Source organism: Oryzias latipes, chromosome 16 (genome assembly GCF_002234675.1).
Source record: "Oryzias latipes chromosome 16, ASM223467v1".
In the NCBI taxonomy this organism is placed as follows: Eukaryota; Metazoa; Chordata; class Actinopteri; order Beloniformes; family Adrianichthyidae; genus Oryzias; species Oryzias latipes.
Genome location: NC_019874.2, coordinates 6,872,370 through 6,896,690, shown reverse-complemented (window position 1 = coordinate 6,896,690; position 24,321 = coordinate 6,872,370). Strand labels below are relative to the sequence as shown.

At 44.3% G+C, this 24,321-nt stretch overlaps 1 protein-coding gene across 5 annotated transcripts in view; it reads left to right on the top strand.

Annotated features, from left to right (window-relative positions):
- Nucleotides 1–1,692: 1,692 nt before the first annotated feature.
- The window catches only part of oxr1 (oxidation resistance 1), a 193,786-nt gene continuing 171,157 nt past the window's right edge, over nt 1,693–24,321 (top strand). For 4 of the 5 annotated variants that reach the window (XM_023964503.1, XM_023964497.1, XM_023964498.1 and 1 more), the window contains exons 1-2: nt 1,693–1,861; nt 23,283–23,368. In XM_023964503.1, coding sequence (XP_023820271.1) covers nt 23,352–23,368 — 17 coding nt within the window. In that variant the 5' untranslated portion in view covers nt 1,693–1,861; nt 23,283–23,351. The remainder of the gene's footprint in view (nt 1,862–23,282; nt 23,369–24,321) is intronic. The other variant, XM_023964502.1, reaches the window with a different exon arrangement.

The window sequence follows — 24,321 nt, the reverse complement described above, 5'->3', positions numbered from 1 at the left end:
ATGGACTACAGCAGCAGAAGACCACACCAAGTACCACTCCTAACAGCTAAGAACAAAAAACTGAGGCTAAAATTCACACAGACTCACCAAAACTGGACAATAGAAGATTGGACAAACGTTGTCTGGTCTGATGAGTCTCCATTTCTGCTGCCACATTCAGATGGTAGGGTCAGAACATGAACAACATGAATGATTGGATTGGCCTTGTATCAACGGTTCAGGCTTGTGGTGGTGGTGTCATGGTGGGGGATATTTCCTTGTCCAACTTTGGGCCTCTTAGTACCAATTGAGAATTGCTCCAGCACCACAGTCTACCTGGGTATTGTTGCTGACCATCTCCATCCCTTTATGACCACAGTGTACCGTCTTAAAAGGATTTAAAAGGAAAACACATAAACATCAAGACACATGAGCTGCTCTGAAAGTTTCTATTTACTACTTAATACTTTTACTGACTTACTTGGGGTGTAAGAAAAAAATCAATTTTGTGAAATATCACAATATTTTATTTGGCAATACTGCTAATGATTTCAAATGCTGCTGAAACAGTTATTAATTATTATTACGCATACACGTAGGTCAGTGTTTTACTCTTGTGCTTTACTTTAACCCCAGACCACTAGTTGGCAGCCTACCACACCAAGCCTCTTATATCAGCTCTGCACTAAAAGGACATCAAGGTCTTGTGACAACCTTGTCAAGTTTTTCAAACTCATAGTCTTTGAAAAAAATCTTTTGTCTCTGTTACAGTCTTGTTTGGCTGAGAAAGGCCTACCTTGCTTCTTTTTAACCTGTTTTGTTGTGAATTGTAATCTACTATCTGGTTATAACAAGAAAACTCGTTTTTTTTTCTCATGACAACAGACCAAATTCCGAGACACACGCAGTCCTTCCAGCCTGCAGCTCTCATGCATCATTCTGTGACCATAAAGTCAACATGATGAAAGTGACAACAACTGACCTGCTGCAGCTGCAGGTGGGCCAACCTTCAATGCTGGATTTGGATGTGGTTCATGACCAACATCAGTGCAATCTCCGCCTGGGTTAGACCACGATTAAAGTAATCAATTATAAATTGATCAGTTCTTCTGGCGTTTGACATTTTCTCTGACAAACTGCTTTGTTTTGCTGAAAAATGAAAAAAGTATATTCTTCGTTATCACGACATAATGAAATGTTATCTCATGATAATGACATCAACTATCTCATCTTCACACAAAAACATGTTTTCTCATTTGTAACATGACAGTAGATATCGTTATCATGAGAAATAGACAAAATAAATAAAAAACATGACATGTATATCATGATACATAACGTATTACAAGGCTCTTGCCAATACACAGCCCTACTAACTTATATTTGGTTGTAATCGTATAAAATTTAACCTAAGAAAATGATTAAGCATACATTTGGTGTCCCCACTCTTTCATCCAAAGGAAGTTTTTTTTTTTTTTGTAATCGTTCAGAACAAATGTGTTTTTCCACTTCAATGTTGACGAATAAATCATTGGACATGGAATGGATGTCCAATGTGTGGATGCTGCGCAGCAGAGGCGCTTAAAGAGCCCCAGCCTCCTCTCCTCCGGCTCTCCGTCATCCCTGCAGCACATCCGAGGAGGACAGCGGCTCCACCCCCCCAGCTCTGCTGGGACGGCTGCTTGGTACCGTCCGCTCCTCCCCCCGTGACGTCTCACCGATGGTAGTTTCTATTGGGAGAAGGTCAAATGACTCCGCATGTCTGTCTGTGTACATTCCGGCGACGGCGCACCTGAAGAGGAGTCAGTCCCCGTCCCCGCCGGTTGTTGGAGCAGCGGCAGCGAGCATCTCCGCCGGGACGCGGCGCCGTGAGCCTCCGGACGTGAGTACGGACCGGCCCCGGCTGTCCGGCCGGCTGTCGGTTCCTCATTAAGCTTTGATGTTTGCAAAGAGTTGCGTTTCCGTGCAGCTGCTCTGCTGCAGGTTTAAAAATAGTTGCATGGCTGCCTTGTGTGATGCATTTTGGAGCTGCAGGTGAAAAAGACAAAGTATGTGTTTTCTTTAGTCAACAGCCATCTGCTCTTGCCGCTCTTGAAATGATGACTTTTGCTGAAGTTCTGAGCGTCAAACCTTCTGTAAATGTGTGGTCTGATCAGGTTTTAGAACAGAGACTCAGAACTGAAGTGAGTAATGCAGATGCTGGAGCAAAAGCATCAGGCTTCTTCAAGGTCTGTATGCATGCTCTGTATTCCTGAAGGAGTGTTGAAAGTTTCACCTTCTGCAGCTGGAAAGCTCTGAGGAAGGGAGACTTAATGAAGTGAGTCATCTAACTCAGGCCCCCACCTCCCCTCCCCTCCCCTCCCCTCCCCTCCTCATACTGCTAAGCCCATTACGCCACTGCATAATGCAATAAGGTATAGTCCCATAAGGTGCAGAGCGAGCTGCCTCCAGGGTTTCATCAGTGGAAAGCTCCTACGCAATGTTCAAGCTGCTTTGTGTTTCTTCTTCTTATACTTGTTGTTGTAGACCACTGTGGTCATGGGGGGGGGTCGGATTGCTGAAAGTTGACACGGGGACGTCAATCATTGTCCACTCAGCAGAAAGGTAGTTTGTTTCATGTTGAGGGCAGAAAGATGGAAAACCTGTTTAGATGATGTGGTGACAGCATCCATCCACTCAGGATCATTATCAGCAACATTATGGGATGGATTCCAGGAATGCTTCAAAAGCAGATACAATTGTCACACAGCCAAGTGTGGGACTTTGACCTACATTTTAATAGACGCTTTAAGTATGGTATACAGTATTTGAGCACAAGAGTTAAGCTAAAGAGCTTCCAAACTGACTACAAACAAGTCTTCAGACAGGAATAGTCTTATTTGTCTTACTAGCCTTCCAGGAAAATAAATTCATTTTTTAGGCAAAAGAACTAAGATATTTATGTTCAAACCACTGACTGTATAATATAACAGGACAAATTGCATGTGATATCACCCATAGAAAATTCCTTTCTTCTAGTTCCGACCAAATGAAGTCGATTCAGTCGCCAATTTTTCACAATATTTCCGTCACCATGTTGGTACCAGACGTCCTCAGTAAGCCGTGATTGGTCCGTGTGGGTCGGAGTCTACAATTCTCTGGCGCATGTTAGAAGGCCACACCTCTACCACTAAAAGTGGGCTAGAGAGGATCTGTCAATCAAAAGCTTTAAACGTTTGATGCAAGGCCACAAACTTTGATTGAGGCATCTGATTGGTCAGTTTATAACATGAATAACTTGCAGTAAATATCATGAAAAAAAAAGGATTAGCAAGAATATATTAATAAAAAGTATCTGAGCAAGAGTGGTTATTCTGATGATCATAATGACTGAGTAATAGCTGTTTATTCAGCTACAGTCAGTTCTCATATGCTGTCTATGGTTCAAACCCACATCTAAGGGCTTTCTTGTTTATTTTGTGCCACATAGCAAAGCATCTTGTCAAACTAAAGTTTTGCTGATAGGAAAAATTCTAAACATTGATTTTGGCCTCTAACTACACAATCAACAATTCAATTAACATGTATTTGGTTACAGGCTTTAAGCTGCACAGTCCTGATTAATCAGCCAATCACTTCAACGCCATGATTGGAAGTTGGTTTATTAAGAGCGTGTCCTGCTGGAGATGCTGCTGTAAAGCATGACGGAGACGTACCTTGAGTGATGACTCTGGTGATGAAATTATGCGCGGTCCTGCTGGCTTTGATTAATCCCTCACCCTGCGTCAGAAGTGTGAGCTTGCTGAACAGATTCATATTAATGGAGCTCTGCTATATTTATGAAGTAAAAATAATTGATACATGCTGCTTTGAAAAGGATCAAATTGAATTTGTTCAGAATATTTCCATACTTTTATTTCATCGTTGTGATGAGAGACTGTAAAGCCTGATGTTTAAGGAAGTCGCTACATAAAGCTTTGCATTGTTGCTGTGTTTAGACAGCCGCAGCTATCTCCCCAAACCTAACGTACTGGACTATTTGTGTTCTCCCTTCAGGAATACAAATCTTAAGGCAGTAGCAGAAGATCTGACTTGTTTCCATGTGAAACAAACAGCAGTTTAGCTGCCATTTTCAAGAACTTTCCTTGAAGTCCCACTCCGATCCCCCTTTGATTTATTTTCCTAGTAGTCTTTTTATTGTGATGATGCTGTTAGCCAAAATGAAAAGAAACTGTGTTGTTTTCTTGGACATAGTTTTTGCAGAGTGGCAAAAGTTCATTGGGAATTCATCTTTGAGTTGTGGGCGGGACTTTTGGCATGGAACAAGCCCGCCCGTCTCCCTTTCACTGTTGCTGAGAGCTCTCTGTTTACATGCTCTCCCGCTAGCTCACAGCGCCTGATACACCCAACCTAATATTACCGGTGGAATCCAGCCGCACAGTTTTGATCCAGATTCCAGCTCAGACGAGGAAAACAAAGACGTTCATGAATCGATTTGTCTGCAAGTGGACGCATCAGAATGGAGCAGAGCAGACAGTGTTTCCTGACTGTCTGTGTGAATGTAAAGGTGGCTCTACCTCGAGAGTTTCTGCACTCACAAGTGGGGTTCAGTGTTGAATTTAAACTCCCTTTGAATGCTGCTTTAGTGTTTTTTTTTTATAAGTGCTGCTTGTCACTGAGGTTGCAAGTGCTTGTAAAATCCCAGCGCCACTCTCCAGTGGGTTCTGTGAGTTTTTACCTCAAGTGGAGCAGCACTGCTGCTGGTGGAGCCTTAAGTCTGCCTCAGAAGCAGCCTGGTGCTAATTCAGGTTCAAAGCTGTAATCCCGGTCGTACAGTGGAAGCAGTTACTTTGAGAAATGTAGTTTCAGCCTGACTGGAGCCACGTGATCACGCTGATCTGAGAAAAAGAAACCTGACAAAAGCACGTCTGCAGCTGAAAGCACCTGCACTTTTGAACCAGGCTAAAGTGGTGGAGACTTTGGCCAAGCTTTAGAGAAAACTTCTTCATTATTATGCTTGGCGAACCTCAATAATGCGACTTTTTAGGCCAAATGGGCTATTTAGATTATTTAAGAGTTTTTCTGTTTTCCTGCTCCACCCACTGTGTCTTAAACAGTGTTTTTCAACTTATTTTGAGCCACAGCACACTTTCTCCTTGACAAAAATCCCGCGGCACACCACCATCCAAAATGTGAAAAAGGAGAAACTTTATAGTCTGTATTGATCTACAGTCCCTCCACAATCTCACGTGCATTTTTGTGATAATTGTTGCAGAAAAAGCTGGAAGCTGCAGTTTTTTTTTTTAAAAGATGTAATAAAAGTTAAAATAGTTTTCAGTAATAATTTTCAACTAAATTTTTTGAAATTTTACCCTGGTAGTTGTTTTTTCCTCCAGTTTATTTACATGCAATTTTATGTAACCTCACAAAAAAACAAATATACTTTTTCTAAATAGTGATTTTTTTTTTATCACAATATGTTTGATCAATTTTACAAAAAAAGACTTATATTTATGTTTTCTCTAACTACACAAAAAGTGAACATGTTGTAGTTGTATTAGTTTTTCTCTTGTCTTAATCAAAGATGAAGTCTTTGAAAACTTTAACAAAAATCTTTTTTTTTCGTTTTAGATGATTAAATGGTTTCAATTTAGTTTAATTATGTCTGTTGGCCACTTCACCTTAACCCTACTTCTTAAATTTTGTTATTACTTCTTCTTAAATTTAACATATAAAATAGTCCAGACGTTATTAGAAAAGTCTTTCAGTTAAAACGATGACTTGGATCAAACTCTGGGATGTTTGGCTGTTAATAAACACAAACTTTGAAGGAGAACTACACTGTTGACCTCTGACTTCATCAAAAAGATTTAAAAACTGTTTCATGTGTGTTCATTGTGGTTTCAAGATGTTTAACAGGGAAGAACTCATTGAAGCACAGAGATGCTGTCACTTTAACCCAATGCATCATGGGAGATGTAGTACAAAAAAACGCAAACGGCAGACAGACTCACTTCTCAGAGCTTCATTGTTTTGTTCACTTGTTCCACGGTCTGATACCGGATTCTGTGGAAAGCTCACCAAAGGCACACCTGACCATCTCTCACGGCACACTGGTTGAAAAACACTGTTCTAGAGGCACCTCATCCTGCAAAGTCAGGCAGTGGAAAACAAGCAGAACAAAAGCAATGGGGGACCAGAATCACAGACCCCTAAATTTTGATAATAGCTGTTAAATAAAAAGTTAAATTACCTACCAAAAAATACTCAAAAAAAAGAAATGTGATTATTATAAAGGTAAACGCTTAAAGATCCACTCTGATAAAAATGTTGTTTTTGATGTTTTCAACATGTTCTTGTGGCCTTTTTCTCATGGTGGAGGACATTCTTAAAGAAGATTAAGTTGGAAATTGTATTTCTCAGTATTTCTTTACTTAAATAGTTGTGAATCAGGAAGAGCCAAAAAAAAAATACGAGTTGAAAAAGATTGTAGTTTTGACTTAAAAACTAGAATCGGCTATAAAATGACAGGTTTTTTTTATTTCTTGCTAAGAACATCATCATTATAATAAACAAAAACGCTGGGAACACTTCTAGAAGAGATCAAAAGATGATCGGAGTGGGATTGTAACAAAGGGGTGTTGAACTTCAAGCTGTGGGGATGTTCCTGCCCTACCTGCTGCTGATTACCTGGGTCAGGTGTGTCTCTCATTAAAAGGTTACAAGTACAGTGTTAGTTGAAAAAGCAAACAGGACAGTGTAAGTCCAGGTCCACCGTTTGAAAGCTGAGCTCAGTAGAATGAGCTGGTTAGCAGCTTTCAAGATGGCTGACCACCATGATGCATTTTGTTTGGCTCCAATGGCTGGAAGTGTAAAGGTTTAGAAGGCTGCAGACACAAGTATACTCGTTTTCTTGAACGGACACGGATCAGGCATGCTGGCGAAAGCTGTGCCCTCAAGCCCCCATCTGAGGAGCTGGTTTGTTTTCTCCTGTGTTTACGTGAAAGGCACTGCTTTTGTCTGCCCCCCTTTTCGTTATCCCACCGTCTAATCATGATTATCTCAAAATAGACCTCTGAAGGATGAACAACCTCCCCAGCCCTCTCATAAGAGCAGGCAAAAGCTAAGCGAGGTCGACCACGGAGCGGTCGGGGCTTACACGGGAGAAGTGGGCTTGGTTCGGTCCATAAGCTTTACCTACATACAGTAAACAGCGTCATGGGAGCGGCTGAGGGATTAGAGGATTTGCAATGCTAAGCCACAGGAACCCGGCCCATTGACCCCCTCGTGCGTCCTCATCCCCTGAGCAGTGCAACAAACAAACTTCCTCTTTTCTTTTTTCCTTGTAAATGTGTGTGTGTGTGTGGGGGGGGGGTGGTCATGTGACTTGGCTTGCTGGTTATAGAGATGGGTTTAAGGGAGAGTGGAGGTGCTGTTTGGAAGCTTCAGAGAGTGATGCAATTCTTTAAAAACAACAGACCTTTGACCTCTTTGCTCAGGATGACATTTCCAGATAAATGCTGCTCAATAACAAACGTATTTTTTTTTCTCTTAACTTGTCCTGTCCAACAGCTGGGCAAGCAGATGAGAGCTGAGGGCCTCTTGTGTTGGACATATTTTACTTTAACAATAGGGGTTATTGATCTTCAGACAAACCAGAGGTATGTCTGAATAAACCCCTTTTGTAATTGAGGCCAAACTTTATTAATTTCAACCATGTTTGAAAATTTTGGGTGTTGGACCGGACGGAAAAGGAAAGAAGGGAAGAAAAAGGGAGGGATGTTAGAGAGAGAAGGGGGGTAGGAGAGTGATAATGGGAGGGGAGGGGGGATAAGACCATGAAGCAGCATAAAGCAACAAGTTTACTGGTTGTTCATCATTACGGTAAGGTTCAGATGTAGTACCAAAAAGGGCGGGGCCTGTCCACACACACACTCAAATGTTATAAACACACCTGTTAGCTGCAAAAATGTCCACCTGTCGACATGTACACAAAACAGATAGTGTTCACACGCATACCTATGCCTTAAAACCAACTAGTGTGAAATATTTCAGTCATTCAATCATGCAAACTGTTAATGCAAAGGTGAGCTAACACCTGTGCTAAGGTGAGTGTTTATATTCTTCTAAAATGGATGGTGGAACGTGAAAAGAAGGAGGGAGAGTGCCCAGCCATCCCCACCCCAAGACCCCCGCCGCAGCAGCAGCGGCAGCCGGAATCCCCCCAACGCCACACGGGAACAGGCAGGGAACAACCGCCCCCCGGGCGACCAAGACCGCCACCCAGGCCGGGGCCAGCAGGACCGCCGCGAGGCCCCCAGAGCCAGAGAGCAGGGAGGCGTGGAGGGAAAGAGAGCGCCGCCCCAGCCCAACCAGAAAAGCAGCCCCCCGCCGCGCCGGGAGAGCCCAACGCAGGGCCCCACCAGAGAAGGACGCCCACAGCCCCAGACGAGCACCCCACCACCACCCAGGAGTTCCGGGCATCCCCCCGCCCCAACCCCAGGTACGAGCCAGGACCCCCCCAGGGGAGACCCGCTCCGCACTCCAGGCAACCACCCACCCAGCCCACGGTTGGTCCAGGGAGGAGCAAGGCAGGGGCCCGCCGCCCCCGCCCAAGAGGGGGGGAACCCCGGGGAAAAAAAGGGGGCCCACAAGGGGTGTTGTAAATATGGCCCGACCAGGCTCGGACACTGTTGGAAGTTTGGCAAGGCCCAGCGCTCAGGGGCAAGGACCAGGACCCACCCCCAGGGACACGAACACTCCCGGCTCAGATGTAATGTGAACCCCCCCACTGCGCGGAGAGAGCACCGCCGGGCCCAGGAAGCCGGCACCCAGGGGACACGGCCGCCGCTGCCAAGGGGCCCGCACCCCCCACCAGGGGAGGGTTAGGGGACAGATGGACCCAGGTCCCACCTTCCTTGCAAAATGTGTGTGCGTGTATGTGTGTTTGAGAGGGTGTGTGTGTGCATGTGTGTGTGTTTATGTTGGAATGTATATATTGAGGGGGGAGGGGTGTGTGTACTAAGGGGGGTGCGGTTAAAATTGGCGGGTAGGGCACTAAGGGGACATCTCCTGATTACTCACAGTGACGTCCCCTCACCCTCCCCACCAAGGGGCCCTAAATGTCTAAGGTGCGGTTAAAATTGGCGGGTAGGGTGCTAGGAGGACATCTGCTGCTTGCTGGCAGTGATGTCCAAGCAATGTGACTTGGCTTGCTGGTTATAGAGATGGGTTTAAGGGAGAGTGGAGGTGCTGTTTGGAAGCTTCAGAGAGTGATGCAATCCTTTAAAAACAACAGACCTTTGACCTCTTTGCTCAGGATGACATTTCCAGATAAATGCTGCTCAATAACAAACGTATTTTAGGAAGAGCTGCCAGGCTGAAGTGCATCCATCCTTTTGGGGACTGCTTGATGGTGTGACGGCCGGATGACAGTGACACAGGGCTTAATGATGTAAGCAGAAGTTCAGCTGATGTTGTCTTTGGTTTCTCCTTTCAGCCGCTGTTTGTGAACGAAATGAATCATAGCGAAGGGGTTAGGGTCACTTCTGACATTCACTCATAAGCATCTGTCTCTGTTCAGCCTAATGTCACACCGTGAAGTGTATCATCGGAGGACAGAGTCCCCTATCTTTGTCTTAACTGGACCCGACAGTGTCCCTGATCCCACTCAGACCTTGCCATGAGCAGCTCTTCTGGAGAGCTCAGGCTCCTCCTCCAGTGGGTTCTGCTGTTGTCGTCAGTCTCCACTAAAGGACAGAACTTTAAAGCAGAGTTGTCAGATTCCAACTATGTGAGGTCTGTTGGTAATTTGACCGCAGCTGTAGATGTGGCTGTATTGTTGTGGTTTGCTTGGTAGAGTCTGTGCTGACCTGATTCACATCCACCATGACCCTGAGCAGGAAGTAAAGGAAACCGATAAAAATCACATCTGAACCTACGCTCACACCGGGAATGTGGCGCGGGTCCAAAAACGCACTAAATGCAGGTTCTTGAGCCCATGGTGTTCACACTGGACAAGCAGCGCTTTCTACTGTCTGTCAGGTTTTGTGGGAAATGTCGAAGCGGCCCAAATCTCACTCCAGGCTTTTTCTTTTACAGCTCTTTTCTGATATGGGAAAGACTTTGTGCCATAGGCTGCGTTTCCATTGACTATGAAATTGCAGAAATTGAATTTTCCTAAAGGAAACACGACCATTTTGAAAAAAACTTGCATTTATTGAAAAAAGAGTTTTTGTCCTTGAAGGAGGTGGTTTTGAGGTGTATCGGAATTCACACGGTTTGCAAAACTGCAATGGAAACACTTTTTTCTAAGTTGATGAGTCACAACCGGATTGCGATGAAGTTCTTGGTAGCAACTGGGCGCCTTGGGCGCTGCACAGCAGGCGCCACCAGAGGTCCCACAGAATCACACAGCTTATCAAAAGCTAAGCTTGTCCTGTGGAATTGTTGGATCCACAGCTCCTCTGTAAAATCAATAAGCACCATTTCCCAAGATCCCTTCATCCGTAGCCCCTCCCACGTGTAAGGAGCTCGCCGCTCCACAGCCTGAAGAAGACGTTGACGTCTCCTTTGATAGATGATGATGAGCGCTAGTGCCGTGGCAGAAATCTGAATGTATCTGCTGTCAATCAAAATATTGTTCACATTCGTCGCCATGTTTTTTAATAACTTTGTGTTTATCTGCATAATTATGATTATGATTATTAAGTTCTGTGCATGTGTAATGAAAACACAGCTAAGAAATTCCAGCTGGACACAAACTACAACTCTTAATTTCTCCTCCATGACCAATTTTCCATCCATGCATCACTACCAAATCTGAGTCCCTGATTTGTCGATAGTTAAAATTCAAACTGCGCTCAGTGGCCACACGTTTTGTACGTGGAGCCCAAAAAAACTCTTAAAACTTGCACAGCTACGCAGGAACGTTGGAGTTTTAAACCCAGAAGTCAAAAACGTGCTTTCATGCATGTTTACATAGACTTTTCATTGGAAATGGTTGCTCGAACACGCGGTGTGAACATAGCGTTAGCATTTACTTTGTGTGTTTTGTTTGTTAATCTCACTTTACAAAAAATCCTACCAAATATGGATTGTTTTTAATTCTATTGTTACTGGATTGTGTTTGCAGATGTTGCTCATGTGATTTATGACTTTCTTTAAATTTAAATACGAAGTAAGTACGGTATGTTGTTTAAACCAGCATTTTGGAGCCAGTTCTGCCATGGAAACAGTTTTAGGGACACCATTCAACGCTGTGTTCCTCAGGGAAGCACGGATGGAGATAAATTCAACACAAACGTCCCAGACAGATGTGATGGTGTTTTGTCCTTTTTTCTCGGTAATTGACAGAGAATTTCCATAATGGCATTGTTTCCTGCTGCCCTAATGTAACCCCTATTAGTGGAGGCAACAGTCTACATCATGGACGACGAGTGCCAGACGGATGCAGGGAAATGAAGCGAGGACAGACGAGAGGGGAACGGCTAAAATGGAGATGATGGAGCGGCACAGACAAAGTGACAACCATAGTGGGGTTAGAATGGGGACCAGAGGAGGAGATGAGTCATATTACTGCAGCAAACCAAGGCCAGATTAACATCTCACCACAGCCACCAGAATTGGATTTAGTTTGGTCTGATGAATGTGCACCACTTTGACTGTCTTTGTGGGTTTGCTTTCACTGATCCTCTCCTGGACCGTAAGAAGACATGTTTGCTGCTCTTTAACGGGTTTTCGGACTGCCTGCTGCCTCTAAAACAACCATCATGACTCTGTCATCAGCTGTTGGATGCAGGGAGGCGCTTTGAAAGGAAGTGAACTGGTTCTGCATGCAGATATTTTAGTAGTACTTGCTGCAGGTTTTCTGTTCAGAGCTGACAGTCTTTGCTTCTTTGTGTTTGTTGGGACTTCAGCTGCCAGCTAATCCTGCTACCAATCAATACTCCACTTCTTTTACTCACAGTCTGGATTTTATCCAGGATTTCTTGCTTTCTGTTTTCGCTTTCATTCATAGAGCCAACACCGTGCAGCTTTGGGATTTCAATCTGAAACTGTGTGGATTGGACATGGCGGTTGTTTACAGAATCTGAGCAGCATACGGCGCGATGTGTTTACGGCCGGCTCTGCTGACTGCTCGGCTCGTCTGTGTTCCTGTGAAAAAGGCTCCTTCAGCTCTGACGGAAGAGCGGCCCGCTCTCAGCTGCACCAGCCCCTCCACGCCACTGCAGCTTTAAAGGCCCGAGTGCTGGCAGGACCTGCTGTCAGTCTCAGGGATTTGCCTCCAACCGTTCCACAACTGGATGCTGATGGAGTTTGTCAGCATGCTCAGCATGGCCAGAGACAATTACGATGAAAAACAAGGCTGGCTTAATGAAGCTCGGCTGGAAAAACATCCTCAAACAAGCAAAGAAGCAGGCGAGGTTCACTGTGTTTACAAGAAAAGCCACGTCTATAGGGAAGACTAACAAACCACAATCAAGAACTGGTAAAACATAACTGGAGGTTAACTGGGATTTGTTATGTGGCAGGGCGCCGTGGTTTTAGGGTTGCTGAGAGTGCAGAGCCTGCAAATCATAATAATTTGACAGGCTGTAAACAAAACAGCATGACGCGTCCCTCTGGCCTGCACACCAATCACTCTGGATACAGTCAGCCGTCTGCAAGGCTGATAAAAATAAAATCTGTCTGAACGGCTGCTCTCTTGTGTGCCGGATTTTATGAGGCGGTAGATGGGTTTAAAAGGAAAAATGACTTCAAGGCAGTTTCCTTAGAAATAACTTCAATTTGTTTGTTTTTTTCAGATTTGATTCAAAAGCTAAGCACAACACAAGGCAGCACAGTCATTTGCAGGGAAATCCTGTAATGCCATGACGGAGATGCTGGACCTCATGTGGTCTGTGCTGCTCCAACAACCCACTAAAACCCAATGAACCCCTCAGTTTTACAACACAAGTGACCTGTTATGTCAGTTTAATGAAGCTGTTAAACCCCCCCTCCGTTGTCTTATTTAATCACCTGATGAAGCGCTGCGTTCATGTCCAGTAGTACAAATGGAGAACTGTACGCCCGTTTTAAGGTTGCTATGGAAACTAACATGTCCGACCCTTTTGTATTTTTTTCCCGAGATTCAGGGTTTAATCGGGGAAAAAAGGAGGATAAACTGGCAGATTGAGACATTTTTAACCTGCTTCAATTACATCTCTATTTTCATTTTTACTTGAGAAGATTAAAGCAACATTTAAACAAGGATTTTTATGCAATCTGTTATTTGTAAGAGTAATATCCTGGCAGAGGGATGGAACTGGAAAAAAAAGTTGAATAAATGGGAAAAAAGAGAAATGAAATTCTAAGATAGTTCACTCTTTTTTGTACTTTGCCAACTTGTCAGATATAAACATACATTTTCCAAACCCCCCCCCCCCAAAAATGAAAGTAGTTCTTTTATTCTTTTCAGTCTCTTTAGGCTTTTTGGTCTCCCTTCCGGTGTTCAAACGGAAATTCCAATGTCCCAAAAATATAAATCCACAAGGAAATGTAAGTCACAAAAAAATCTCTCCAAAATGCATGTGCTTGCAGTTACCTCCCTAAATCCGACCTTCTTGGGTAGGTTATTTCTTCCTGGGACCTTTTCTCCTTATTTCCTCCTCTGAAACCTGCAGACGCCACAAACTTTTTACCTTTTTCTTTGCAGCAGCTTGACCTGAGTGTTGACAGATACCTCATAAGAGTTTTAAAAAGGCTGCTGTTTTTTAGTGCATTTTACCTTCTGCTAGTAAAAGTAAAATTGGAATATATTTCAAAACTAGTTTGATAAACAAGGAATACAATAAAATTGAAACTTTAATTTCAATTTTAACTAATTTTTTTTCCCCCTGAGATGCTCTTTGTTTAATAAATGCTTTTCATAATGTTGAAATTGGACTGTGCGTTCTCATGTTCAAGTAATTTTGGATGTTCTACATAGTTTTCATCCTCAAGCATTAGTTTCCCTCTTCACTTCATGAATGTGGATGAGACTCAGCTTTGCTTCTTTGCTATGGGAAGCGATTCAGGCCTTCAGTTTGCTCAGTAAAGCTGTGGTGAAGCTGTTTGGAGCTTTTCACAGGTGTGGATGTGCTTAAGAGTCAGATTTAATCAATAGAAAAACAGGATTTCACAAGTTTGCTTTTTTCCGCCTTCTTCAAGTATAATATTTCCAAGAAGTCATTAAAAAAAATCATTTTTTCCCCTAAATTCTAAAAATGGATTATTTTCACCATTTTGATTAAAATGTTAGAACTAATGCTGAAAGATCACAAAGTACCTTTACTTTTTATTATAAAAGTTTGTGGACAGTTTTGTCAAATCTGGATTTTAGCAGCAGAAACATCTTCAGGAATTAAGGAATACTTGAAGATTCAAGGCAGTTCAGAAGAACAAACGCCGTTCTATATTCAGCTGAGAATTTGAGAGTTTGCTGTGATTAAAATGGATTACATTTAGTTTTGCTGCAGAAGACATTCTGCCTGGCTCATATCTGTTCGTGCACTAATAATCTGTGTTGTCTGTTTTAAAACAATAGGAAAAGCACTCAGTTATTGTGAGTGAGTTAAAGAAATAAAGATAAAAATGAAAAAAAGGGGTCAAATTTGATCCGGTAGGTTCTCTGGGGTTGAACACTGCGGTTTGGATGTAATGTCTCTAAAATTGTGACATTATCAATTATAGAACTAAAGAATTGACATGGAAACACTCTTGAAGTTTTCAATACCTTGTTTGTCATTTAAACCCAAGTTAAAGTCCTTAGTGGGTCAAACCAAAGACTTTAAAGAAGGATCCTTGGGTTGGATTGAAACCACCAAAGTAGACCCTCCCCCCCAACCCCACCCCCACATTCTGGTGTAGGAAATTCTATGAATATCTTCCAACATCTGCTCCAACATGTTTAACATTTATGAAACAAGTTTAATAATTCCTAATATTTCTGTGTACAGAGCAAAGACACACACTGGTGAGTGCCTGCTGGCCCCCACATCAAGTTGTGTTTGCCGTAGCATAAAGCCGAGAGTCCCCCGGTGAGAAATGATTATTGTCACAACCTAAAGCCTGCTGCGCTGCGCTGAGCTCGTGTTTATAAGTGGAGACAAGCTCTGTGCCCTTTACGTATTTCCCTACATGATGGAACATGAAAGCTCCCTGTGACGAAAATGACAGACTCCGCTTCCTTTAAAAACAACTTGAAAAACCCACTCCGATTCAAATGGTGTGAAGGTGTTTTAAACATGTTTTTGGGGCCTTTTTCTGATGGAGACATCAGCTGTCAGAGTTTCGTTTTGATTTGATTTTTTTAATTTTATTTGAAATGGTTTATTTCAAGCAATCAAATAAAAATAATACACAGAAAACATTACAGTCATTAGTTATACATTCATACAATGACGTATCAAACTTAGGATAATTAGACATAAAATTAAATATTGCTTGAAAAAGGAGTGGAAGGAAGTGAATTTAGATTATCCCACCCCTGTTTTCTCAGGGACAGACATGCTACTTTCACCCCAAAAAATCCTGTCCTTGGAGCTTCTTACTGGCAACAAGCACCTCATCCAGAGAATCAGCAGCTGGAAAACCTGCAGGGCAGTGAAATAGACGGTCCTGTCTACTGTCTTTTTGTTGTGTACTCCTCCTTGTGCTGTTTCTTAATGGAGGACCACGGCATTCTGGAGGTCAGCAGGAGATGTGCCAGAGATATCTATAAAACTAGGACCCGGGTCCTCGAGGACAGGGTTTGGACATCCCTTCAAAGGGAACTGCTTCTCCTAAAGATGACACTGCCACAGCTTTGATCCGATTACATTTGCGTTTTCATTCCCACATCTACTATGCTGTAATTCTATCTTTTGATTCTTCACTCCGTAACTCATATTCTTGTGCCTTTTTCTTAAACTATATGTGGGAATGAACAGTGGATGTAAGAGGACATGTGGACAAAATGATACTTTTGTGGAGATTCATTAGTTGTTTTCCAGTTCCTGCTGGACATGAACAAGACTTCCACCTCAAATGTGCGAGAGTACTCTTATGAAGTTTTTAGGCATTTGATTTTCACTGAGTACTTCCAGTTCTACCAGCTCAGTGGTAGAATGTCCGCCCTGAGACTGGAACGTTATGAGTTCAAATCCAGACCAAGTAAATCAAAGATGGTAAGGCATAGGACCCAATGCCTCCCTGCTTGACACTTAGCATTGAGGGGTTAGATTGCAGCTCACCACTCCCCCAGGGGAGGGTGAAATGCAGAGAACTCATCTCACACAGCTAGGTGGGTGAAAACTAAGGGGACATTTTTTCTGTCTCAACTATATCTTATCTTTCATTTAAGTTTTCCCTTTTTATTGACCACTCATTTAACCAGTCAATTTCAAACTTTATACAGAACTTTTATACAGTAAAATGCAACAAAATATGGTCTACATAAAATAAAACAAAAGCCCTCAACCCCCTTATGGGCAAGGTAGCCACGGTAAAAATGAAAATCTTACCCAAAGTTAATTATCTCTTCTCAATGATTCCCACACAACCGCCATTAAAATGGTTCAAAACATTAGACTCATCCATATCAAGCTTTCTATGGAACAATAAACCTGCAAGAATTAGTCTAAAAACTTTAAAATCTGCAAAAAGCTGTGGAGGATTAGAATTACCTAACTTCCACAATTACTTTCTTGCAAATAGATTACAATACATCTTAAAATGGTTAAAAAATAATCCAGAAACCAACTCATGGTTAGACTTGGAACAGGCGTTATGTGGGAAGATCAACCTGTCAGATCTTCCATTTATTAGCCAAATAGTTAAAAAACAGGATTGTTTCAAAAGTATTAATATAAATACCACTTTAACAGCCTGGTGGGAATTTCTCAAAATATCAAAATCATCAATTCAACCGTGCATAATGACACCCATCTGGAACAACCCAGACATCCTCATAAACAAAAAAATTATCCACTTCCCAGCTTGGCAAGCAGGGGGCATAAAACAACTAGAGCACGTAATTATTAATAGAAGATTCATAACTCCCCAGGAACTTCAAGACAAACATGGAATATATAACTTCTTGGAATATCAGCAACTTAAATCAATTATTACTAAAAAGTTTATATACAGAGACAACGATTTAAAGCTACCAGATGTAGTTACCACTATGATCAATTTCTCAATGAATAAAACTCTCTCCAAAATATACAAACTTTTATGTAATTTAGATAACAATATTTCACTTCTGACAACAAAATGGGATGCGGATTTGAGCATCAGCACAGATGAAAGTTTTTGGTCAGAACTTTGTCTAAACACCTTTAAAATGAAAAAAAGTCCAAATCTGCAGCTAATCCATTTCAAAACTCTTCACAGAATTTACTACACTGGACAGAGGATGTTCAAGATGGGTCTCAGTAACTCAGACATTTGTCAGCACTGTGACAGTAATCTACCCGACAATTACATTCATGCACTATGGTTCTGCACGCCTGTCCAGGCTCTCTGGCAGCAGGTATGTGCCGATCTATCAGTCTGGCTTAAGGTTTCAATCACAGCTTCACCGTCACTTTGTGTGCTTGGTGACATGAGTGCCATCGATGTAGAAGGAGGATTAGGCTCTATCATTTTCATAACTCTTTGCATTGCTAAAAAAACTATTTTAATAAATTGGAAAAGCAAAAAAAATATAAATATAAGTCAACACAGAAATCTGCTGCTTGATCATATCAGCTTGGAAAAAATGTCAGCCCAAAGTTCAAGTAACTTTGAAAGAATTCGGTCTCTCTGGTCTCCCATAGCTAACTCCATGACTTAGGGGGTGGGGGTCGTCGCTGCTCCTTGCCCTTCTGCCGTGGGCTGGGGTGGGGGTCGGGGCCTCCGGTGCCTGGCGGGGGGTGGTGGGGGCTCCGTTGGTCGGGGGGTCGGGTCCGGCGCCTGGGTGGGGCGGGCTGGGGCGCTGCGTGGTCCTCTGGGCTTGGGTGTGGGGGTGCGTGGTGGGGGGGGTGGGGGGGTGGTCTGGCTTGGTTTGGGGGGGTGGTCCCTTTGCCTGTGCTGGGGGGGTTGGCGGGGGGGGGCCCAGCGGCGCTGGATGGGCTTCCCATCTGCACCTGGGGCTGGGATCGGCACTTCCCTGGCTCTGGGGCGGGACGGGACAACCCTCTTGGGGCCCCCGGTCGCTCTGGGTGTCATCCGCTTCGGCTGCGGGGTCTGGGGTGGGGTGGGGGGTCTTGTCGGCCTTGTCCTGTGGGGGGGCATTCTGGGGGAGGGGGGGGGCGCTATTGGTACGGGGCAGGGGGGGTTGACGGGTCGGGGTCTCCGCTGAGGCCATCTGCGGTTTCCCCGGCCGGTTGGCTGCCTCGGTCCCGTCGAGGCCTGACCAGAGCTCTTTTAGGGCCGGCGTTTGGGGGTAGGGGCCTGGGCTTGCTCCGGGGGGGGCCGGCGCTTTCTGGCTCCTCTCTCTCTGTGTGGGGGGGGTGGTGCTGGGCCTGGGGTGTCGGCGCCTCCGGGGGTGGGGCCCGTGGGCTGGGTGGGCCTGGCCCCCTTGCTGGGGGGGGGGGGGGGGGGACAGCTGTTTGACCACCGGGGGACAGTCTATCAGCTGTCCCCAACTTACCCCCTTCCTCATATAACCTCATAATAGGGTGAGGGGGTGGGGGGCTTAGCCTGCGATGAGCCTTGGGGGGGGGGGGGGTTACTAGGCAGTGGCCCCCCTCCTATGGTTGCCGTATGGAGTGGGCCCCCCCTCTTTCGGTTTTATTTGCACCTCAGACATGTAGGGCCCTTGGTAGGGGGGGTGCTTGGACATCACTGCCAGCAAGCAGCGGATGTCCTCCTAGCACCCTACCCGCCAATTTTAACCGCACCTTAGACATTTAGGGCCCCTTGGTGGGGAGGGTGAGGGGACGTCACTGTGAATAATCAGGAGATGTCCCCCTTAGTGCCCTACCCGCCAATTTTAACTGCACCCCCCTTAGTACACACACCCCTCCCCCTTCAATATATACATCCCAACATAAACACACACACATGCACACACACACCCTCTCAAACACACATACACGCACACACATTTTGCAAGGAAGGTGGGACCTGGGTCCATCTGTCCCCTGCCTCTTCCCTGGTGGGGGGTACGGGCCCCTTTCAGGGCTCGACATAGCCATTTGTCCGCTGGCCCGGTCCTGTTTTTCGAGCAGTACGGACCACAAGACTTTATTTTTTACTTGTCCGCTCGGGCCACTAAAATATCTAACAATTAATACATTTTTCACCTTTTACAATAAAGTATATTTTGCGAGAACATGTAGATTTACCTCGTCTTTATAATTCACTTTTTCTGCTAGTCCTGTGTTCAGACTTCAAGGGTTTCTATGGGAAACCTTTTATCACTCTTCTCCTCCTCTCCCGCCTGTGCGCGCGGCTGTCACTGCCGAGCACCACGCGGCACGCGCTCACTCAATTTTTTTTTCAAACTTTATTGAATGTAACAATTCAATACTAAACAATGTTAAACAGCAACAACGAAGGAACAAGCCAGTGGGTTATTATTACATTTTAGGCAGATATATTTAAACTGACACACACATCAGCGCGCCCCCTGGTGGTTTTTCACCGCGATGATCATAAATCCAACACCGTCACTGAAGAGAGACTGAAGCATGTCAGAGATGTGGAAGACATGGCAGGAATAGATAGGAATATGTTAGTAGTTATTAATTAGTAGTATGGACAGCAAGATATTTAATGAATGCATTGAAGATGAAACTGTATGCACTAAGCTTTAAGCTGAATGTCAAAGAATCAAAGGCAACTCAAAATACCTGAATCTCAGACTCAAATGGAGTATAAGGTCAAACTACTTAATTTTGTTTTTCTTTACAACATTGTAAGCAGTAAGTATTTCTAGTTAGCTGAATGATCTCAGTAATTTAATTGTATTTAATTTTTCAATTATTTAATTTAATTAGGTAACTAAAGTAACTAAAAAGTAAATGTAACTTTGCAACAGTAACAAAAAGCAGAACCTTAAGGCAGTCAGGGCAAAAAAGTCAATAAAACTTCTTAACTATCGATTAGGAACAAATGTGAAATAGCAGTGATTAGAAGCAGCATGAAAACTTCTGAACTAGTGTTACCTACTACACTGCAGCGCTCTCTTCAAAACATCTGAAACAGACTAGAGCAGATTTAAGTTTGATATGCTCTATTTTTAGTCATTGAAAAGTGTATAAATAAGTGCTTGATGTCACCAGAATGCACCAAATTGCACCATATTAAAATTTTCCGGGGGGGCATGCCCCCGGACCCCCCTAAAGTTGCAAGCACCTGCGGAGCGGCGGGTCTCGCTGTGCGCGGTGTCAGGCCAGTAACTTTCAAAAACTACTGGCCCTGTGGGCCAGTGCAAATTTCTGGGCTATGTCAACCCCTGCCTTTGCAACGGCGGCCGTGTCCCCGGGGTGCCGGCTTCCTGGGCCCGGCGGTGCTCTCTCCGCACGGTGGGGGGGTTCACATTACATCTGAGCCGGGGGTGTCTGGTCCCTGGGGGGTGGGTTCTGGTCCTCGCTCCTGAGTGCTGGGCCCCGCCAAATTTCCAACTGTGGCCGAGCCTGGTCGGGCCATATTTACAACACCCCTTGTGGGCCCTCTTTTTTCCCCGGGGTTCCCCCCTCCTGGGCGGGGGCGGCGGGCCCCTGCCTCGCTCCTCCCTGGACCAACCGTGGGCCGGCGGATGGCTGCCTGGAGTGCGGAGCGGGTCTCCCTTGGGGGGTCCTGGCTCGTATCTGGGGTTGGGGCGGGGGGATGCCCGGAACTCCTGGGTGGTGGTGGGGTGCTCGTTTGGGGCTGTGGGCATCCTTCTCCGGTGGGGCCCTGCGTTGGGTTCTCCCGGCGCGGCGGGGGGGCTGCTCTCCTGGTTGGGCTGGGGCGGCGCTGTCTTTCCCTCCGTGCCTCCCTGGCCTCTGGCTCTGGGGGCCTTGCGGCGGCCCTGCTGGCCCTGGCCTGGGTGGCGGGCTTGGTCGCCAGGGCGGCGGTTGTTCCCTGCCGGTTCCCGTGTGGCGTTGGGGGGATTCCGGCTGCCGCTGCTGCTGCGGTGGGGGTCTTGGGGTGGGGATGGCTGGGCACTCTCCCTCCTTCTTTTCACGTTCCACCACCCATTTTAGAAGAACATAAACACTCACCTGAGCACTGGTGTTAGCTCACCTTTGCACTAACAGTTTGCATGACTGAATGACTGAAATATTTCACACTAGTTGGTTTTAAGGCATAAGTATGCGTGTGAACACTATCTGTTTTGTGTACATGTCGACAGGTGGACATTTTTGCAGCTAGCAGGTGTGTTTAATACATTTCAGTGTGTGTGTGGACAGGCTCCGCCCCTTTTTTTTTTGTTTTTTTGTTTTTTACTACATTTGAACCTTACCATAATGATTAACAACCAGTAAACTTGTTGCTTTATGCTGCTTCATGGTCTTTTCCCCCTTCCCCTCCTATTATCACCCCCTACTCCCCCTCTCTCTAACGTCCCTCTCTCTTCTTGCCCTCTTTCCTTTACCGTCCGGTCCAACACCAAAGATTTTCAGACATGATTGAAATTAATAAAGTTTGGCCTCAATTACAAAAGGGGTTTATTCAGACATACCTTTGGTTTGTCTGAAGATTAATAACCCTTCTTGTTAAAGTAAAATATGTCCAGCACAAGAGGCCCTCAGCTCTCATCTGTCTGCCCAGCTGTTGGACAGGACAAGTTAAAGAAAAAAAGAAAAAGAAAAAAAAAAAAGCCCTCAACCCCTTTTATGCACAAAATATATAAAAACCTCTAAATTGTTTCAAACTACACATCCCAAAGAACAGGAATGGAACCTTCAAGCAATAGCTTATCAAATGGGGAGCCATCTGCATTGCAGAGCATCTGTCGGCATTTAAAACAATTTTTCATCTTCTATTTTATTAAATACAAACAAAAATAATCATGTAGTATATTTAATAGTTGCTTCAATTATGTATGTTAGCTGCCAACCTTATATCGAACACAATCCTTTGGCAAAGAATGACTATATACTTAATCATTCTTACACTGGAGATGTTAGCACGCTTTCTTCAAAGATTTCCTGTTTATCAGGGAAAAGCCTGAGGAATTTTCCTGTTACAAACAGTAACAGACCTGAAGGAATGAGGAGCTTTCTTAGAGACGGGAGGATTGGTTGATTTCTCTTTACTAGCAAAGAGACTTCTGTCGCACATAAGAGGATGTGAGCACCTAGAGGGATTTGCTGATGTTCTTTGTAATGACTTCAAAGATCTTTGATGGCGCGATGAATGGAAGGAAGAGTCACATTAGAACAGAAATTTAAAAGAGAATGACTTGATTCTCCAATGATCTCACTTCTCCCAGATCTCCTAATTTTCTGTCAGATTGAATAAACAATTAGCAGTGATGAAACAAAGTCCTTTACGATAAATGTTTTTCTCTGAGGTCTTTGGCTGCCAAGCAGAATCCAATGCACTTCCATAGTGATTATTCAATTACTCCCCTAAATGTATTTGTGATTTTGTCATGATCCACTCAGTTGTTCCATGGTCTGCAGGAAACCTTTCAGCTTGGGTTTTTTTCTGAACTGACTGTTTGAACAGTTTGGGTTGTTGCTTGTGTCTGGTGCTCATGGATGCTCATGTGTCTGACAGTGGAAGGTGGGGGGACGGCAGACGACCTTACACACCGCACACACTCCTTATTCCCTCCACGCACCCTCTGGCCCTCCACCCATCTCATCACAGACAGGAGAGGGTGGGTAGTGAGGCCTGTGTGCACCTCTGCATTAATTATTGAGGCCTATCTTCGTTTACCTTCAGCTCCTCCTCCACAGTGTCTGATAACCTTTACATGAAAGAGCAGAGGTCAACTCTCAGCCATCATGCAGGCGTGTAGGTAGAGCAGAGATGAAGGCGGGAGATTTATTTCTTTGAAGAATGCGAAACATAAGTCATTGTGCTGCAAGTCAGGAATAATGTCGCGCTTCAAACTTAATTAAATCCATTCTGCTTTAGTTGTTTGCAGAAGTGAAATCAAACAGTAGTTTTGTCATTTGACTCTGCTTTGTTAGTGGTGGTGCATTTGCGCTCCTCTTGTTGCCTCCCGCCTCCCGAGTCAATTTGAATCACTCCGTTGGAGGCTAGCTGATGAAGGCAGCAGAGGTCATTGCGGTCCAAGCATTCAGACAAGGCGACAGGACTGCTGTGATGCTGAAAATCCTATGGTTCTCTCCCCCCGTCCCCTGACCCTTTCTTTTTGCTTTGTGTGTTTCCTGCAGGTTTGAAAAGGCAACATCAAACCTTGACCTCCCCAAACCTCTTAGCAAAAGAGAGAAGACGCTGCCAAGATGTTCAGCACCAAAAGGTCAGCACTGTGCCACTTTTGATCTATTCTTATCCTCTCATAAAAAAAAAAGCAGCAGAGAACTGGAGGCTTTTAAAAATGCTCTCTGGTGGTAATGCCTGACATTTCTGCTCAGCTTAAGCTCACAAACACTTTGTTGGGGGGAAAAAACGTAAAAGGTCTGTTCTTTTTAGGACACAAGTCTTAAAAAAAGATTTTGTTTCTTTTACTTCCACACTTTTCCTGACTTTTTTCAAAGAATGCTTTCACCTGGCATTCTGCAGAATGTTCCATCCCAGACGTGTCTTTTATACACAACCTTAAATACTTTTCTTGAGGCCTTGCAGGAAGTTTTGAAAGCAAGTTTACACTCCCCTGCATTTTTAATGGGGCTCACAGTTGCCTACAGTCTGCATAAATCATTTAGCACTGAAGCCTTTCTGAATGCAGGATGGACAGAGTCTCATGACCGGGGTAGAGCATGTGTAGGTGCAGCCAAACACTGATCCTTGAGGTGTTCACAGCTTAGATTTACTTTAAAGTGCTGAAAACTTTAAATGTAAAAGAAAAAGAAAATAAATACAGGAAGATAAGAGAGCAGTTTTGAAGCTAACTGTTTTTTTAAAGGTTTGATTTTTAAAGGTTTCATTTCTTAATTTAAAATTCAAAGTTAAATAAAAGTCCAGGTTTTGATGAGAATCCGGTCACTGATCTCCCAGTTATTGGAGTTTTGTGAGCATGGGAAAGGGTTAAATGACCTGCAAGCCTAGTATTTTAACTGCTGACCATCCTCTACAGGATGACCACTCAGTCCACTGATCCACAGCTGCTCTGATTGTACTGTATGTGTGGAAATGCAAAAGGATACCAGTCCTTCATCTGAGTTTTTCTGGATAAGGCTGTGAAATAGTAGATCAGGTCTGGCCCTGCAGTAACTGTGATTGAAGTCCATTAGCGGGCAGTGCAGCCAGCAG